This window comes from Podarcis bocagei, assembly GCF_964188305.1.
Source record: "Podarcis bocagei genome assembly, chromosome: 6".
Lineage (NCBI taxonomy): Eukaryota > Metazoa > Chordata > Lepidosauria > Squamata > Lacertidae > Podarcis > Podarcis bocagei.
Genome location: NC_138130.1, coordinates 43,151,640 through 43,171,939, shown reverse-complemented (window position 1 = coordinate 43,171,939; position 20,300 = coordinate 43,151,640). Strand labels below are relative to the sequence as shown.

General features: G+C 42.2%; 1 protein-coding gene across 1 annotated transcript in view; it reads left to right on the top strand.

Annotated features, from left to right (window-relative positions):
* The first annotated feature begins 660 nt into the window (after window positions 1–660).
* The window catches only part of LOC308589908 (uncharacterized protein), a 178,393-nt gene continuing 158,753 nt past the window's right edge, over window positions 661–20,300 (top strand). Inside the window, exon 1 of the mRNA XM_081199476.1 lies at window positions 661–729. Within this exon, the coding sequence (XP_081055602.1) occupies window positions 674–729 (56 nt within the window). The 5' untranslated portion in view covers window positions 661–673. The remainder of the gene's footprint in view (window positions 730–20,300) is intronic.

The window sequence follows — 20,300 nt, the reverse complement described above, 5'->3', positions numbered from 1 at the left end:
TGGAAGCTGCCCAGAGTGGCTGGGGAAGCCCAGCCAGATGTGCGGGGTATAAATAAATTATTATTTATTATTATTATTTATTTAGATCCTGCTTTTGCAACTCCCACAGGCATCTGGTGGCCATCATGGCACTGTAATTTCATGGTGAATTTGGAAACAAGGGAGCCTATGAAGGGCCATAGCTCAGGGTAGAATGCCCCAGGTTCACTACCTGGTGTCTCCAAGTATTGCTTAGAAAAACACCTGCCTGCTACCCTGGGAGCTCAATGGGCTAGATGGACCCATGATCTACCTTTCATAACATCCTTATGCTTATATTAATTTTTTGGGACATAGCTCAGTGGCATAGCTCAGTGGTAGAACATCTGCTCTGCATGCAGAAGGTCCAAGGTTCAATCCTCGACATTTCCTCGTAGGAAAATGAACAGGCTTGAATCCCTGAACAGCTGTTGCTAGTCATTGGAGACAGTTCTGAAATAGATGACCTAATGGATGGCCCTATGTTGCAGTAGGTGGCATGTGTAGAATGAGCCCCACTGCAGTTCTTGCACAGCCTAGTAAACCAGCTAGCACAGCAGAGTGCACCACTTTGCTTCTTCCATCTGATTTCCGGGAAGCATCTAATATAGAGTCCCAGTGTATCACTCTGAAAGCACAGAAGCAGCAGCAATAGATGATCCAAGGTTGTACCAATGGAGTGAAGGATGCATCTCATTTTCTGTCTTCCGAGTAGGTGAAAGTTCATTGCGAATAGTAGTACCTCATCCCCATTTTCACAACTTCCAACAGCTTCATCCTTCCCTGATCACAGACTGGTGGGTACTATTGGCAATGGACGATGGTTAATCCTATGACTAATAGCAAGCTCATCCTCAGTATGTGGGTCATTATGTATGTTGCCACCCATGCACAAGTGAGAAACTCCAGAAAATCCCAAGGTTTGCAGAAGTATGAAAAGATCTTTAGAAAAAAGCTCTAAGTGGAAGGAGCGAACATAATATAGCTCAGGGAGGATCGAACATTTTCAGTGTCTATGGGATGCCAACTCACGCTTGATGTAGGGAAATGTGAAACATGGAGAGTGGAAACTGAATAGAATATTGTGGGAAAGGGCATGACTGGCATCGTGAACAGTCCACACTGCAACATTTTACAGAACCTATTTGTATGTATGCATAATGTATGATCCATGTCCATGCATAGCCTTAGACCTGACCTTCCTTGGTTTTTCTCTGTCCTATGAGAACATACCTATCTTGACATCTCTCTGAAGAATGCCATCTCCATATGCAAGCAATGAACAGTTCAACAGAGAAATGCACTGAGAAATAAAAGAAGGATATCCCATCTGGTTCTTTGTTCGGCCAGTATAATGCACAGCTCCTTTCCATTAATGCAGATTCTTGCTTGTGATTCTGTGTTGTAAGCCTAATTACTCTCAATTTATTTGCTCAGCCCTGCATTTGCTATCTGCTGTTCCATAAATATGAAATTATCTAAATCCTTTTATATCTGGCTGCAATACCTAATTATTCCTCATTTGTTTTTATTCTCTCCCAATTTAGCATCATCTGTAAAGTTGAAGATCGTGTTTTTGTATCATAATAAGAGCTCTGAGATGCTAAGGAAGGAAGAAAAAAGTTCCATTTTCTCCTCCCCTTCTCTCAGAAAAAAACAGTAACAAGTGAGAGCTGTATGAAATGATAAGGAAAGGAATGAACACAAGAGTCAAATAAATTAAGGAGAAGTTAAAGAACCACATCAGATAATGTGAGATATTACTGTGACCAGCACCTATATAAAGGCCATGATAAAGTATGGCACAGAAACACTGCATTTGGTGAATTTAGAGGCCAGTGGTATGAGTGAGGCAGTTCCTTCAGGCGGCACATATTGAGGGACAGGCTAGCAGTCCCCACCGTTCTCACTGAATCCCATAAATAAGCCAGTCTTGCACCCTTGATGATGCCCAGGTGCCCAGGAGGATGCCCTCTTCCCAGTGTTGATGTATGATTCAGCTGCCAATCCAGCTGGATTCGACATGCTAAATGAGAGGGTGCCATGTTGTCCTTCTGCCTCAGGCAACAAAATGTCTCCGACTGGCCCTGGTGATTTGTCAGCCCTAAGATCGCCTTCTCCTTTCATTCATAAAAGAAGAAACTTCCATGTGCAACTGGAGGCAGGCAAGCTCTGCACACTGAATAAATTCTAAAAGAGTGAGGCTGGCCGGCTAGGAACCGAAATTGGTTTTTTTTTAAAAAAATAATAATCCCCAAATGTTCCACCTTCACTCTTGTTGCTGCCTTTAACAGGAAAGATAATGAGCCATATTTTATTCATGGTTTCCTCCATCTGGCTCACTATTTTTAAAAACATTGTAAAATCAAAAAAGTTACAAAGGGTTATCTGGCCAATAGCAAGATCAATGATCTCTCCAGCAGAATGCAAAGTTCTGCCAGGGAACATTCCAGCTTACTCCGCACAGCAGCCTCATCCAGGTGCAGGTGTGACAAATTTCTGCCAAGAGGCTTATTACTATCATCATTCTTAAGACTATCCTCTCTCTTCTCTTCTCTCAGGTGCAGAACCCGGCACCTGTGTTAAATTGCCATCTCATACTGGTCTAACAGCTCTGGCTTCAATCTCTGTGAACATTAACCTCGAGAGGAGCCCATGGGGAAGCTGGATGTGTTTTGATGAAGGCTGCTTTGTTTTCTTTGTGAATCAGGCACGGAAGCAAAGCTTGCTTCCCAACATTAACCCAAGTGGGCTGAGGACGAAGACAGGTGCTTATTTTTGTTTGACATTTCCTTGCCAATGCCACCTTGAAAGGTTTATCTGAAAATTAGCTAGCACAGGGTTTATCTGAAAATTAGCTAGCACAGCCTTATTCAGCAACTTTGTTGTGAATCGGATTTTACAAAATAAATGAAGATTGGACATAAAACCAATCTATAATAATTATCACCCTAGTTATCTCGTCAGGTTCATTGCTTGGGTCCAGGTCAAGATACCATGGAAGCTATTCAAGCTGTATGTTGAAAAGTCAGAGTCCTCTCAGATTTCCTTATGAATAACAAAGTGCCCATCCGCCCTATAGATTTAATGCTGCACTTTAAACAGCCACGGCTTCTCTCAAAGAATGCTGGGAAGTGTAGCTTGTTAAGGGCGCTGAGAGTTGACAGAAGACTGCTATTCCCCTCACAGGGCTGCAGTTTGCAGAGTGGTTTAACAACCAGTCCCTCTTCCCAGAAAACTAGGGAATTGTGGCTGTACGAGATAAATAGGGGACTTCTAAGAATTCTAAACATCGTTAACAAGCGGCACTTCCCTGGTTTCTGTGGGGGAAGCCATGACTGTTGAAAGTGCTACAACACAATAACATGCTGCTACTCACCATACTAGGTTCTCAAACAGGATTAGGATTCTCACACTGACTATTTGTGAAAGACTACTATGGCAAATGTGATGGATGTAATGTGGGGGAGGGGGGCCTCCTTATACTTGGATACATGATTAGAAGATAGAGGAAACTAAGAAGTCCATCAGATCTAGCAGGCTGAAAAGGTGACTATACAAAACAGCCTTGTTGGATCAGGTCAAATGCCCACCTACGCCAGCATCTTGTTCTCACAGTGGCCAACCAGATGCCTCTGGGAAGCCAGCAAGCCAGGACCAGGGCAGAGCAAATCTGCCCCCCTTGTAATTCCCAGCAATTGGTATGCACTGGTAATATATCATCATGAGTAATGTGTGTTTCAGGTGTAACAATAACGTGGCTGCTCTATAACCAAGAGCATTAATTTTTATTATTTATTTATTTATTTATTTATTTATTTATACCCCGCCCATCTTGCTGGGTTTCTCCAGCCACTCTGGGCAGCTTCCACAGAGACCAAAAATACACTAAAATGTCACACATTAAAAACTTCCCTGAACAGGGCTGCCTTAAGATGTCTTCTTAATGTCAGGTAGTTGTTTATTTCTTTGACATCTGATGGGAGGGGAAGGCCCTCTGCCTGGTTCCCTGTAGCTTTGCTTCTCGCAGTGAGGGAACCGCCAGAAGGTCCTTGGCGCTGGACCCCAGCGTCCGGGCAGAACGATGGTTGTGGAGACGCTCCTTCAGGTATACTGGGTATATATATTAATATCAATTAACCTATCAGTATTATCATGTAGGGACGCGGGTGGTGCTGTGGGTTAAACCACAGAGCCTAGGACTTGCCAATCAGAAGGTCGGTGGTTTGAATCCCCGCGACGGGGTGAGCTCCCGTTGCTCGGTCCCTGCTCCTGCCAACCTAGCAGTTCGAAAGCACCTCAAAGTGCACGTAGATAAATAGGTACCGCTCGAGCGGGAAGGTAAATGGCGTTTCTGTGTGCTGCTCTGGTTCACCAGAAGCTGCTTAGTCATGCTGGCCACATGACCCGGAAGCTGTATGCCAGCTCCCTCGGCCAATAAAGCGAGATGAGCGCCGCAACCCCAGAGTCAGCCATGACTGGACCCGATGGTCAGGGGTCCCTTTACCTTATTATCATGCAGTATTATCAAAGATTACACTCACAGAACATCTAGTATTGATTATAGGAAAATGCTGCTCCATCTTTTGTTGCACTGATTTGCAAAAGCATACAACGTGTCACACAGTTTCTCTTTCCTTACAGAAATATTTTTAGAATTAAGCTGTACAAACATTATTTTGAATCTATTGTAAGTAAAGTGTGCTTAAAAACCTACACATGCAAATGAGGCCACATAAACAATTAAAAAATTGCAAAAGAAAAATAATAATGCTAAATTTGTACATCTAGTTTATTGCTTCAAAAAGCAAACTAATGTTCATTTTTTATGGAGTAATTTGAGAACTCTGTGAAGTCAACCTTGGATCCTGCAAGGCAGACCTAATCTACATGTACATAATTTAGATTTTATTGAGTTAAGAATGATATCAAAAAACGCTCAAATCAACAAGATAGAGAGATAAGATTGATTCATGTAGTCTCAGGCTACATAGTTTAGGGGGGAATCTACAAAAGCAAATTAGGAAATTTTAATAAGCTGGAGAATATTATCAAAAGCAGGTCCAACAAGACCATTGGAAAACTCAATGCAGTGCCATTTGCATTCATGCTCCAAATTCTTATCCTGCTTTTTTCTTATCAACGTGGCATTTTCATTCCAGTGGAAGATATTTTAGGTTCCGTTTCAGCGTTACTTTCCTCACTGAAGTTACAATTCAGTCTGGGTAAGTGAGATAAATTTTGCTGGTCAACTGTGCAGTATTAATTCCTCCACTGGCTGTTTGCCATGTAAGCAACATCCCCCCCCCCAACTATATTTTCTAGTTCTGACATTCTCTTGTTTAGGCTAGCATAATTCTTTTTTAGAATTCTTTAAACCCATTCCTGTTTATAATGGAACATTATACAAGGGTAATCACAAGACTGACAGTGGAATAAGTCTGTTTGAAGTTTCTGGGTCACTCCTTTTTTGAATTTCATTCTGGTAGGCGGGATTAGCAGCTAAAAATTACCATTGTAATAGCAAAAGCCAAACAAATGTAGGAAGCTAAGTTTATTGTCACGTCTTAAGAATGAGGCCAGCTAGGAATTGCCATTTTTATTGCAGAATAATAAATCCCACTAAAAATAACAACAGAGCCTATAGTCTCTGACGTGATCTGTTTTTATGCAGATGCAGCTTGCCAGGTGGGGCAGAACCACTGCTCTGTTCCTGGCAGGTGGGTCACTGTTGCTCGCCTGGAGAGTGAGGGATGAGATGGCGGTGAAGTCGACAGGGTGGAAACACACCAGCAGGAGTGCTATGTTGGTTCTGGCAGTGCATTTGCACTGTGCCAAGCTCCCTGCCACTTTGCACCGCCCAGTAAGACACAGTGGCTCACCTGCCAAGAAGTTGGTTCAGTGGCTCTGTCTCATCCAGGAAGCCACTTCTGTTTTTTGTGTTATCTCAGGCTGCAGTTTGAAACCTATGAACTAGGGAATAAGCCCTACTGAATACAGTGGGACTTCTGAACAGTCACCAAAATGGTTCCTCACAGGAATATTAATCAACAGTGGCAGTCCTCTGTTCCTGCTGAGTTCACATTGCCCCAGAGTCTCATTTCTGCTGAACAATACATCTGAATCTGTATTGGCTCCAACTGCAACTGTTTTAAACGAATCTATTTCTCAAGCAGCATGAATCTTTCTCATTGGGCACCGTGTACGGCTATTAGAACATGGTTAAACAATTCAGGCCTAACTGTATAACTAGCATTAGCCCATTAAGAATAGTTGACGTATTTCAACTATTCTTGAAGGGTTTTGTAAGAGCAATATTTTGGAATTTTCACAAGTTGTTTCGTGGTTTTCTTTTATTTTTAAAGGTATAAATGAACAGTTGTAGTTAAGTGGGGTTAATTGGGCTTCGTTTAGCATGGTGAAGCTCATTACAGCAGCAAAAACATAATGTAGGAGAATTAATCGTCCAATGCTGTGTGTCTGAAAATAAATAGATCTTAGAAACTGGACTGAACTGTGTTGCCAACCTCTTTGGAACACTGGGTACGTTTGAAATTTTGAGATTGCATTGTGGGATGGGTCCCAGCCACAAAATGGCTGCCATGAGGGCATGGCAGAACACATTCTGACTGTCGTGGGGTGTGGCATAAATGAGCATAAAAGAGACAGAACCACAATGGGGTAATAGGCACCTATATCAGCCACAGCCACACTCAAAGAGAGAAGGACTTTGCATCTCTTCTCTGCTCAGAATAGAAGAGTAGATGGATATCCAATCTTGCCATCCATTGGAAGATGGACAGCAGGGGCGTGTTCAGAGTAGGAGCCATCAAGCCAGTGCAAACAGAATCTTCACAGGAAGAGCAATGGATTTCTTTTGCGTTGTGAATTGATTATCTAATGCAATATTTTAAGCAACACAGTGACAGAAAAAGAAGGGCTTGTAAAGAAATGTTTGTAGTAAGCGTTAAGCATTCCCATAAAAAAAAGTCTGGTTCCAAACATGAGATGATATAACAGCACTGTCTAGTTTACACCTGCATCTTTGTCACCAGAGGACTACAGGATCCATGTGATGAATTATTGTAGCTGAGCTATGAAAGATCTAACCCAACAGAGAGAATTCATAGAAACTTTATTCAGCTAAGCACCATATATCTCAATGTAGTGAGTCGACTCATTCAGCTGCCACCAGCCAAGTGCTGAGCAAAAGAATCATGGGATGCACATGCATATGTGAACCAGCTCTTAGTGGCTGGCTTTTCAAAGAAATTAAGCTTCCCAGTAGCCTTCTCTGCTTGGCTCCTTTTGTGCATGGACCTGACATTGTACCAGCAACAGGAGCTATTGATATAAGATCTGCCAAAATCTCAGCTGCCATTGTCACGTCTCTGCCTCTCCCATCCTCTCCCATCCTTGCATCTAATTGCTTCATTCCATTTGCTCTTGTGTTTCTTTTTATATTGATCTCATTAGCATTCCGCAAGAGCTCCCTGCTGTCAGCTTTCTTGTTTGCCTTTTGCTGTTACTGTGGCTCTATTTTCTTTGTTCACTTTTCTGTCATGTTTCATCTTACCTGTCTGTTGCAAGTACTTTATGTACCATTTTTTAACACTGTGCTTCCTTTTATGAATCCCGATTTTTCCAATATTTAAGTCATTTTGCTCATGTTACATCTGGAGTCCAGCTTGTGTCTGGCGTCCATTGGACATCAGACTCAGCACTTGGACCATTAATCTGTCTAGCTCAGTATTGTCAACTCTGGCTGGCAGTGAATATCCAGGATTCCAGACAGGATTCTCTCCCAGCCCTGCCTGGAGACGCCAGAGATTAAAACTGAGACCTTCTCCATGCAAAACAGGGGCTCTGTCACTGAGCTATGGTCCTTCCTAATTCAAGGGGCCTCATTCAAGTCACCACAACCAGTAGGTGGCACCAAACTGAATAAGCAATATCTTAAAGACCTTGTTTATGTAAGTTTTGATGTCTTTATAAAAGTCCTAGAGCTAGAAGAACAAATCAGAATGGTGATAACAGGGTGTTTTATTCATGTAGCAGATTTCTGAAGAGCAAGAGTTAGGAATAAAGCAAGAATAAGCAGATGGAGTCAAAGGGGGTAGGGTGGAAGGAGTTGGAAATATAAGAAATGTAATAAAAGCATTATGTCCTTAAAACCGAAGAGATTAGAAGACATATGAGATCCAAAAACAGACAGAATTTCAAAACTGTAATAAGCCAGATCAATGACTGGGGAATGAAGAACAAAGAAAATGTTTGCAGCTCCCAATATTTGTACTTCTGTTATGCTCTTTGATTCACAAATAGCCATTTATTACAGCATGTTTGTGTGCTTTTTTCTGTGAATTTTATACTAGGAACTGGCTTCCCTTAGGCTATTAAGTGGCACAGTGCCCAAATGAAATTGATCCTTTTGGACTTTCTGAAACAATGCATGAAATGAAACACAGCCATCTTTCAAAACTTCTGCTTATCCAAGTTTTGTGATGCAATTCTCCAGCCAAGCAATTTGTCCACAAATGCATATACTAAAAAGTGTGCACAAAAATACATTTATTAGTGAAAATAGCATACAAAAACTAATTATATTAAGGGAAATTGCTTTGCAAAAATGTGTATGTTAGGGAAAATTGTAGACCCAAATGTGTACATTAGGAGAAATTCACACTAAAATACAGATGAATTTTCATGAGGATTTTGTTTTTTTTAAGATCATGAACTAATGTAGAAATGTGGAGAACTGAAAACTGGAAAACAGGAAACTGAGAGAGATAGAAACTGACAGATTTCTGACCTGGGCAGCTGTTTGATGGGCAGTGGTGGCTTTCAGGAGGGCACTGTGAGAAAAGGATCCTGGACTAGGTGGGCCATTGGCCTGATCCAGCAGGGTCTTATGTTGTGGCACTGAGCTTTGTTAACCTCTTCTGGTGTGAAGACTTATGTTTGCTGTAACAGGGACACAGATCCTTACACTCAAGGAGCAAGAACTATGCAAGAATCTAGATTCATGGTTTAGGGTGGTAGTGAATTAGACAAACAATGAACATGGCTATTCTTAAAGTCAGTACTTATTGGACATGTTAGCTAATAAAATATAACAAGAAATTAATCAAATAGTACACTGTTCAACGTAATTTGAGGAAACGGCATTTGCTTCAATTTCAAGTCTGAAAATATAGGTCTACGGAATTTCCCCAAAAAAATAGGCAATAATAAGTTGGAGGAAGAATGTGTGATGTTTGGTTTCATGTTGGAAGAGTAGCATTCTAAGACTAAGGTCTCATTACGCTATTTCGACCTCCCTGCCCCCGCCCCCCCGGTACCCTGGTACAGGATTTCTAAAGAAACCCCCAAAGGCTACATCTGGAAGGCTGAAATATATGTTCACCTAGAGAAGATATTAGATGCTTTATGATTATACCAGAACACACCGTTACATAAAGCACTTTGACAAGACACCTCATGCAGATTAATTACATTCCAGGATTCTAAGGGGAACATGCATTTAAAAGGACTTGGGAGTGATTTTTCATATCTTGTTAAAGGACAAGAAAGTATCAAAGGACCAGAGGGTGCCTGATCCAGTTCTTGTACTTTAAGAGATGTGTCAACAGAGAATTCAGGAAAGAATATCAGATCTCTACATCTGACTTATGTTGTCTCAAGATATTACTTTTCAGAAGGATAATGTAGAATTTAGAAATGTATAAGGAAGAAAGCTCATTGCTGATATATGAAAGAACCTCCAGATCTTATGAGTATGCTTGATTCCTCTATGGAAATCTTTAATGACTCAATAAAAGTAAGCAATAGAATATATATTTTAACAGACCTTGAGAGCTAAAATACAGTTATAAAACCTTCCATCTATAGTAGATTATCCCCCTCCCCCCAAAAAAAATTCTGACTGATGTAGAAATCCTTAGCCATGTAATCTTTTCTGATGATTTCTCTCCACCGCCCCATGCATCAAAATTAGCAAGTGGACTATTTGCAACTGGGGAAGCGGGGAATAGGCAGATATGAACTGTGGTCTAGGCTCCATCTTTATCTGAATGGACATGGAATTAGCTAAGATCAGGGTGGAGAGAGGTAGCATAAGAATGGGATCAAAGACCTCTTGCAGAGGCCAATCAGATGCTTATGAGGCTAAGTTGGATGCTTTATGATTATACCAGAAGTTGGAGGCGGTTGGAGGTTGGATGGCGGCTAACAGATTGAGGTTGAATCCTGACAAGACAGAAGTACTGTTTTTGGGGGACAGGGAGCGGGTTGGTGTGGGGGATTCCCTGGTCCTGAATGGGGTAACTGTGCCCCTGAAGGACCAGGTGCACAGCCTGGGAGTCATTTTGGACTCACAGCTGTCCATGGAGGCACAGGTCAAATCTGTGTCCAGGGCAGCTGTTTACCAGCTCCATCTGGTACGCAGGCTGAGACCCTATCTGTCCGCGGACTGCCTCGCCAGAGTGGTGCATGCTCTGGTTATCTCCCGCTTGGATTACTGCAATGCACTCTACGTGGGGCTACCTTTGAAGGTGACCCGGAAACTACAACTAATCCAGAACGCGGCAGCTAGACTGGTGACTGGGAGAGGCCACAGAGACCACATAACACCGGTCTTGAAAGACCTACATTGGCTCCCAGTACGTTTCCGAGCACAATTCAAAGTGTTGGTGCTGACCTTTAAAGCCCTAAACGGCCTTGGTCCAGTATATCTGAAGGAGTAAGGGAAAATGTGTGTGCGTCTTATGGAGCAAATGCAGGCTGCGCAGCTATCACAGAAGGCAGAACAGCAAGAGGGATTGCTGCTTTCACTGCGCTGTTCTGGCTTCTGAGATTCAGAATATTTTTTTTTCTTGTTTTCCTCCTCCAAAAACTATGTGCGTCTTGTGGTCTGGTGCGTCTTATAGGGCGAAAAATACAGTAATAGCCAGAGCTTTTTTTCTGTGGAGACGCAGGGGTACACGTACCCCTAAACATTTTGTGACTCTAAGTTTGGCCTCGAGGGGCAGTATTTCAATATGAATAGGAAAATGTGAGTACCCCTAAACATTTTTTTAGAAAAAAGCACTGGTAATAACCCTTAAGTTTCCAGACTTAATGAATTAAACAAACCTCCTCCTCCTTTGGTGATCACCTCCTCCTCCTTTGGTGATCACTCGTAGCTGAGTAAAATTGTCTTCCATGAACATGGTCTTAACAGTGAGTCTGTAAGTTACTATGGAGACCAATTCTGGATCTACACGTCCATCCACAGTGGGAACATAGGTTTCCTTGTGAGAGTTGATCATGATGAGGGTTTGCCAAACATGCCTTTCTCTTACCTCGTTGCTCCCTTTCGTCCTGAGTTAGAGTGTCTTTAAAGCCCAAACCAGGCAGATTTCAGGCAGATAAATGCATCTTTCCCATCCTCAGCCTTCTTGCATTGGGTAGGAAGGTCTAATCCAGGTTTCCTCAACCTCAGTCCTCCAGATGTTTTTGGCCTACAACTCCCATGATCCCTAGCTAGCAGGACAAGTGGTCAGGGATGCTGGTAATTGTAGTCTCAAAACATCTGGATGGCCGAGGTTGAGGAAGCCTGGTCTAATCCTTATACAGTGGTACCTCAGGTTAAGATCTTAATTCGTTCTGGAGGTCTGTTCTTAACCTGAAACTGTTCTTAACCTGAAACACCACTTTAGCTAATGGGGCCTCCTGCTGCCGCCGCGCCGCCGGAGCACGATTTCTGTTCTCATCCTGAAGCAAAGTTCTTAACCCGAGGTAATATTTCTGGGTTAGCGGAGTCTGTAACCTGAAGCGTATGCAACCTGAAGCGTATGTAACCAGAGGTACCACTGTAGTAAACACTGATCCTGTCCTCCACACAATTGGGAGCACTGAATATTCAGCCAAGCAAGCTCGCAATCTGCACCAGACCTTCTCACAAAGTGGTAATAGGGCTGGGAGGTGATTTTCCTGTAGCCCCTCCAAATATACAACAAGATGTCAGCTGTTGCTGGCTAGTGTTCATACATTAAAAACACTTGATAAATTTAATATTGCCAGAGACCCTTGTTCCTGAGGGTCCTGATGCAACAAATTTGCACCCATGATTCCTGGGGCGGCAAATGATACATGGCTGTTTGCCTGCTTCCATACATGGCTCTTCTTCTCTGAGTCATCTTGACACAAAAATGTTTGCAGTGTGAAATCGGGAGCATGTCGTTTTTCAGAGTTCTCTAATCAGACACTCCCCTTAGACTTGCTTGAATACAAGTGCTACACACTGCATTTGCTTTGCTTGTGGCTGGTATTTCCCCGGAAAGATTTTTGTTCCCTTATTTATACTTACTTTGATGTTCATTCTCAAATGTTTGCTCCCCTCCCCCAAACTTCTCTCAGAGGTGTGCCCCTATTGAAAGGAAAACTTTCTTCCATGTTCATACAGCAATAGACATATCTGTCTAGTTTTGGCCTGTATCATTTTCATATGTGTTTGTTCATAACTCCTCCTCTCCATCCTGTTTGCACATTTATCTGCATTTTTAAAATACAAAAATCCACACTTAAACACATATTTAAATACATATTTTATCACAAACTACTTATTTGACTCCATATAAACATTTCTAAAGTTATTTATTTATTGCTTTTGGGTACCTTTTGTTTAGCCAAAAAATTTATTGTCAAATTCAGAGAAGTGTGAAATCTGAAGGATAATTAAATTGTGATCCCTGTGTCAGTCTGGGAGGTGCAAATTAGATCAGGTTCACTTTGAAAATATGAACCAAATGAAATTCTTGTCTATCCCTGTTCTCATGTAGTTATGCCAAAGCAGCAGCACTAGCTGTGTCTCAGGAGATGGGCCAGTCATGAAAAGCTAAGCATTGTTATCACTCAGCAGTAAAAAGATGGTGTGGGCAGTAGCTGTGTGGATTCAGATTTATTTGAGGCTAACTCTTAATATCCCCCCCAAATGTGTGGTTTACCCTTCAGATCCAGAAAGAAAGTGATGAGCTTTCCTTCTTTTGTAACTTTAAAATAAAGCACATAAAGGAAAACATTGTCCTCATGGCTCAATAGATTAAACCTTGAAATGACACTTGAGAAGCAAGAGCTGTAGATAAACATACCTTTGTTTTATAAGAATTCTCAGATAGTAGCTTGGAGGGTTTCCTATGTGGAATTTGTTTCCACTTTTTCTGTTTATGAGCTTCAGAAATGTTTTAAGCCAGAAGGGCTGAGAAAATCAATATGGGGCCCTTCAAATAATTTGAACTGAAACTCCCCCCATCCCCAACTGTTAGCTATGCTGGCTGGCACTGTTGGACTTTGGAAAACACCATGCTGGTCTGAGGGCTGTTGGGTTGTGCTAATATTGTGTGAGTGGTTTGTTTGTTTGTTTGTTTGTTTGTTTGTTTTATTTGCAATCTGTTGTAAGCTGCCGAAAGAATTTTTCAGTGTAAACATGAGATAAATTAAATAACTATGCATATTAATAATAAAAAATACATATCTTTCCATGAGTTTGAAAAGCAACTTGCAGGCAAGTCATGTGTGGAATTGTTGCTGGCCTCATTTCCTACATCAACAGCCCTTGTTTAAAACAAAAGATTGAGAAGAAGAAGTAGAAGTAGAAGTAGAAGAGGAGGAGGAGGAGGAGGAGGAGGAGGAGGAGGAGGAGTTGTTTGGATTTGATATCCCACTTTATCACTACCTTAAGGAGTCTCAAAGTGGCTAACATTCTCCTTTACCTTCCTCCCCCACAACAAACACTCTGTGAGGTGAGTGGGGCTGAGAGATTTCAGAGAAGTGTGACTAGCCCAAGGTCATCCAGCAGCTGCATGTGGAGGAGCGGAGACACAACTCCAGTTCACCAGATTACGAGTCCACCGCTCTTAACCACTACACCACACTGGCTCTCTTTTAGGCACTCACCCTAGACACCCAAGGCAAAAGCATGTAGAAGGACAGGGGTCCACACATAGAACTTGTCCCCAGTCTCACTGGCTGTGCCTGCTTCTCTCCTGACCTTGGCATGTTTAGCCTGCAGGTCTGAGGGGGACTTGTAAGTGCCCTTACAAGTCTCCTCATAATCAAGATCCCTGTCAATGGCAATATGCAGGACATGGTGGATCCATCCATTCCTGCAACTTCTTGGTCATTATTGTATGATCACAGTGACAATTTTGGAAGCTGCTGCTGTCTTAGCTATTGTGGTGTGGTGCTGCTTTCAAAGTATAGTGCAGGTGGAGCCTGAGTGGATATTTCATACATGAATTTCACTGAAGTGATCAAACCTTTATGTCGACTGCCTGGGCACCTGCACTTGAGCTCAGGATGAAAGGGAGAAATGAGCTAAGAGCAAGGCATGTTTGGCAAACTCCCACCCAGAAACCTATGTCCCCACTATGGAAGGACATGTGGATCCAGAATTGGCCTCCGCAGTCACTTATGGACTCACTTTTAAAACTGTGTTTATGGAAGACAATCTTACTCGGCTACGAGTGATTGCCAAAGAAGATAAGAAAGATTATGTAATAACTACAAAAGCAAAAAGAATACGATAATGTTTGCGAAGAGGCTGTAGCTGGCACCTGTTGTGTGCCAATTCACCAGCAGCCCACAAGAGCCAAATGGCACACCAGCCCAATCACAACTTCCTCCCACATCCTGCTGTGTAGAAGAAAAAGGGAGCAGGACATCTGGTCCTAGAGTGGCCTTAGTTTGCCTACCCATGCCTTATCACTGTGGCTTCACACAACAACTCCATTCCTTCATCCATGAGGCCAACATGAAAAAAGAGAGCAAAAAAGCATCTCATTTGCAAGAAGTGTCACCAACAATCATGCTATATTTTTGTAATCAATGGAACATAAGGATTAATTATAAATTCCAATTCAGTCCAAGTTATTGTGTTTACCCTTTACATGTAACATTCATTTACACATTTTTAACAGAATTGTGGCAAATGCATAGGTCACTCACCTTTGAGCTTTCGTAAAATCTGTATCTGTTGTTTATCTGTGTTCGGGTTCAACTCCAGCAGCTCTCCATCTGTCTGCTGTCTGTTTTCTAAACGGAGGCAGCATCCTGAGGGGCAAAGAAGACAGGCAACAATTAATGCTGCAGCATACTAGAGAGGAGGCAGTTTTCAGTGGAACTGAATTATATTTTTCTGTATAGATACCCATATTTTCCATAAGTTTTTATTGTGTGCAATGTTGTGATTTCACTCTCTAAAACAGATGATATGCTGTGGGGTTTTGTTGACTCACAGCACTTGTTCCACATAGACAAGCACTTGCAGCAGACCCTGCCATCGGCATTGCTAAAATTAAGGGGTGCCAGGGGCACAGCTCCCCCTCCCCCATTCACTTCTTTCTCTGTGCTGGAGCAGGGGAATCTCAGGGTTGTATTCAATTAAGTCCCACTCATAGTAGGTCCACTGAAGTTAATGAACCTAAGTGAGTAATGTAGATGAACTTCAATAGGTTTACTCTCAGTAGGACTAGCATAGATCCTCACATTTTATGCTGTCAGAGCAAAGTATTATGCAACAGTGGGGATGGATGGATCAGTCCATTTTGGTTATTTCCATTCCTGATTTTTTCCAGTCTTAAATTCAGTTCTGCGCAGTTTTTCTATAATCTGTGGGATATATATATATATATATATATATATATATATATATGCAGGTTTTGGTGTCTTCGGGTGTCTTCCCGTGTAAGAGTTGGGGTGTCTAGGCGACGTTTCGACGAGGTCTCACTCGTCATCTTCAGGCTGGTGCTTTCGGCTTCTTGTTACTAGAACAGAGCAGGATCTCAGTGTTTGAGTTCCTATAAATACTGTTGAGGGGGTGTGGTGTATAGCCTTCAACGTTCTGGGCAGAGAGGAAGTTCCCAGGTTAGTGTGCCTTTTCTTCTTTTGTTCATTAATTACTTGAGGGATATCTTGAGTGATTTCTTGAGTGATATTCTGAGTACCACTTAGGAGGGTCATTAGGTGTGGATTAGTTGCTAAAGCTTTCGTGTCTTGACCTCTTGAGCTTGTGAAGAGTTTTTCTGAGAAGATGGCTGTACTGCACTTAGTTGTGCTCTGGCTTGGCTTCGTGTATAGGGGCGAGCTGTGGTTTTGTGCCCTGTGCCAGCCAGATCTGTGTAGGGATTGCAGGGGGGTGCAGCATCCGGAGGTGCCACTATGGTTTGGCTACTGGATGGTGTCTGTAATTTATCTGTGGAGAGGGTCTGGGTTTGGGTCTGGTGTGGTTGATTGGAGATGGCGTTCTGTGTGCCTCTGGTTCTGGTGTCGGTTTTTGTGGGGAGGGCTAATTTCCAGATGTCTGGCAGGCGGGACGTGTCGTCACGCTTGTTCATGTTGTGAGGGTGTTTCTCTATCTCGATGGCTTCCATGATTATTCTCTTGTGGTGGTGTTCCATGTTAAAGAGCAATTTGGAATCTGCAAAATTAATTTCGTGTCCTGTTTCTTTCATGTGTTGGTAAAGAGAGGAAGTTTTTTCTTCTTTTTTGACGGCATTCTTGTGTTCTGCGATACGTGCATTTATTCGTCTGTTTGTTTGTCCAATGTACGTGGCTGGGCAGACTTTGCAGGGTATTTCATAGACCCCTTGGTTTTCTAACTGGATTTTATCTTTGGGGTTTCTGAGGATATTGGCTATTTTTTGGTTGGTGCAAAAGGCTGTTTTGATATTGTGTTTATGGAGGATTTTGCTAATTTTATCTGTAGTGCCCTTGATATAAGGAAGGAGGGCCATGCCATTGTTTTCTTCTGTGTCTTGGTTTTTGGGGGGTGTTTCTTTTTGGATTAGCTTCGTAACCCTGTTTTGCTGGTATCCGTTGGCGATTAACACATTTGAGAGATTCTGTAACTCAGTTGTCAAGTGGTCTTTGTCAGCCAGGCGTTTGGTTCTGGAGATGAGAGTCTTGGCTACGGAGTTTATTTGTGCAGGGTGGTGGTGTGATTGTGCATGTAAGTAGCGGTTGGTGTGTGTTTTTTTCCTTGTGAGCTTCGATGTTGTATCTCTCTTCACACAAGTACCCATTAATGAAGCCTTGACAGCCATTCAAAACAAATACAATCCCCCCGAATACATCCTGGACCTGACCAACCACTGCCTAACCAACACGTACTTCATCCACAATGGACAAAGATACAAACAGATAGAAGGAGCACCTATGGGATCACCCCTCTCACCGGTCATCGCAAATCTGTACATGGAACACTTTGAAACCAATGCTTTAGACAAGTCAGAACACAAACCCAAACTTTGGCTCAGATATGTTGACGACACCTTTGTAATTTGGCCACACGGGAAGGAAAAACTAGATAGCTTCCTCACACATCTCAACAGCCTACACCCCAAAATACAATTCACTATGGAAATAGAAGCCAACAACCAACTTCCCTTCCTTGACGTCCTAATCTACAAAAAACCTGATGGCTCCCTAGGACACACTATCTACCGGAAAAAAACACACACCAACCGCTACTTACATGCACAATCACACCACCACCCTGCACAAATAAACTCCGTAGCCAAGACTCTCATCTCCAGAACCAAACGCCTGGCTGACAAAGACCACTTGACAACTGAGTTACAGAATCTCTCAAATGTGTTAATCGCCAACGGATACCAGCAAAACAGGGTTACGAAGCTAATCCAAAAAGAAACACCCCCCAAAAACCAAGACACAGAAGAAAACAATGGCATGGCCCTCCTTCCTTATATCAAGGGCACTACAGATAAAATTAGCAAAATCCTCCATAAACACAATATCAAAACAGCCTTTTGCACCAACCAAAAAATAGCCAATATCCTCAGAAACCCCAAAGATAAAATCCAGTTAGAAAACCAAGGGGTCTATGAAATACCCTGCAAAGTCTGCCCAGCCACGTACATTGGACAAACAAACAGACGAATAAATGCACGTATCGCAGAACACAAGAATGCCGTCAAAAAAGAAGAAAAAACTTCCTCTCTTTACCAACACATGAAAGAAACAGGACACGAAATTAATTTTGCAGATTCCAAATTGCTCTTTAACATGGAACACCACCACAAGAGAATAATCATGGAAGCCATCGAGATAGAGAAACACCCTCACAACATGAACAAGCGTGACGACACGTCCCGCCTGCCAGACATCTGGAAATTAGCCCTCCCCACAAAAACCGACACCAGAACCAGAGGCACACAGAACGCCATCTCCAATCAACCACACCAGACCCAAACCCAGACCCTCTCCACAGATAAATTACAGACACCATCCAGTAGCCAAACCATAGTGGCACCTCCGGATGCTGCACCCCCCTGCAATCCCTACACAGATCTGGCTGGCACAGGGCACAAAACCACAGCTCGCCCCTATACACGAAGCCAAGCCAGAGCACAACTAAGTGCAGTACAGCCATCTTCTCAGAAAAACTCTTCACAAGCTCAAGAGGTCAAGACACGAAAGCTTTAGCAACTAATCCACACCTAATGACCCTCCTAAGTGGTACTCAGAATATCACTCAAGAAATCACTCAAGATATCCCTCAAGTAATTAATGAACAAAAGAAGAAAAGGCACACTAACCTGGGAACTTCCTCTCTGCCCAGAACGTTGAAGGCTATACACCACACCCCCTCAACAGTATTTATAGGAACTCAAACACTGAGATCCTGCTCTGTTCTAGTAACAAGAAGCCGAAAGCACCAGCCTGAAGATGACGAGTGAGACCTCGTCGAAACGTCGCCTAGACACCCCAACTCTTACACGGGAAGACACCCGAAGACACCAAAACCTGCATTCCTGTACCCGTGAAAATCTACGAAAGCATATATATATATATATATATATGAAAATTCATCAGCATTTGAATGCTCATATGTCCTAATGCACCCTTTTGCATGCAATTTCCCCTAATACAAGGTGTTTTTGTATATTATTTTTACTAATATATTATGCATACTTTCCCCTAATAGATGCACTTTTAAAAACACGGTTTGGTTGCAGAACTGCACCACAAAATTCAAGTAAGTGAAAATTTCAGAGGATGCCTGCGTTTCAGTACTTTCTTAAGTGATAATTTGACAGGTTCACTTGTAAATGGAAACCGAATCAAATTTCTTCCTCCTTCCTAGTCTACATTTTATTGAAGCCTATTAAAGGAGCACCTAAGACATTCACATATAATGTGAGGACAAAGGAAGACTTAATGGAGAGTTGTAGGTTAAGGTGTGGAACAGGAAGCCACCTGTGCAGTTCATAATATGATTATTTCATGAGGCTTTGTTTGGGATGTCTGTTCTAAAATTAGATCCACGGAATCCCCAGTTTGCTGCTACAATAGAGTTGTGAGTATGAAAGAAATTGATATTCTTGGTTCTGCTCCTAAGCCTCCCAACATTACTAATGGGATAATATTAAAGCCTTTCAGCCTATACCAAGGCACCAGACAGGGCTGCCCTCTCTTCTTTATTATTTAAGTTGGCATCAGAATCCCTAGCTCATGCAATTCAGCAAAACCTCACAATTAAAGAAAGCAATAAAATTTAAAGACTCTGATATTGCCCTCTGTGCTAATGATGCCATAGTATTTGTTGATGACCCTGACAACTTCAGTCATAGCTTTAACTGATTTGATTCACAAATTTGATAGCCTCTGGGGATCAGAATCAATGCCAGAACTAACATACACCTTTTCAATCAGAATTGACATATACCTCTTCACCTCTTTTATGTTTGTGGGGCTTCATCATCCAAACCAGAGGCCTAATATGTCTAGGAAACAAGGTCAAAGAATGGCTCACACCTTGCTACAATAAAAGATGACTTGGGTGGGTTATGTAATCTGTAAACATCTGGGGTAAGATTAATGTTATGAAAATGAATGTGGTATAATGCTTGTTTTTTTACATGGCTTACCAATATACATCTCAGGTTCCTAGTTTACACATATCAATAAGTTTTTGTAAGGCCTTATATGGTGCAGTAGAACACCCCACATTTTCATTATAATAAACCTCAGCTTTTGATCTAAGGCGATTTTAACTTCCCCAAACTCTCTATAGAGCTTTTCTCCTTTCCCAAGTACATAAATGCCACAGCCAGAATCCTCATATCAACATCAGCCTAGACAATATTAGAACAGACCTTTCTACATTGATGGGGTGGACAGCCCTTAGTTTCAGGTATATTCACAACTTTTCTGATAAACATCCGATACCCTCCACCCCCGTATCTTAGACTGCCAACACATTTTTGAGCTTTCCATCGATG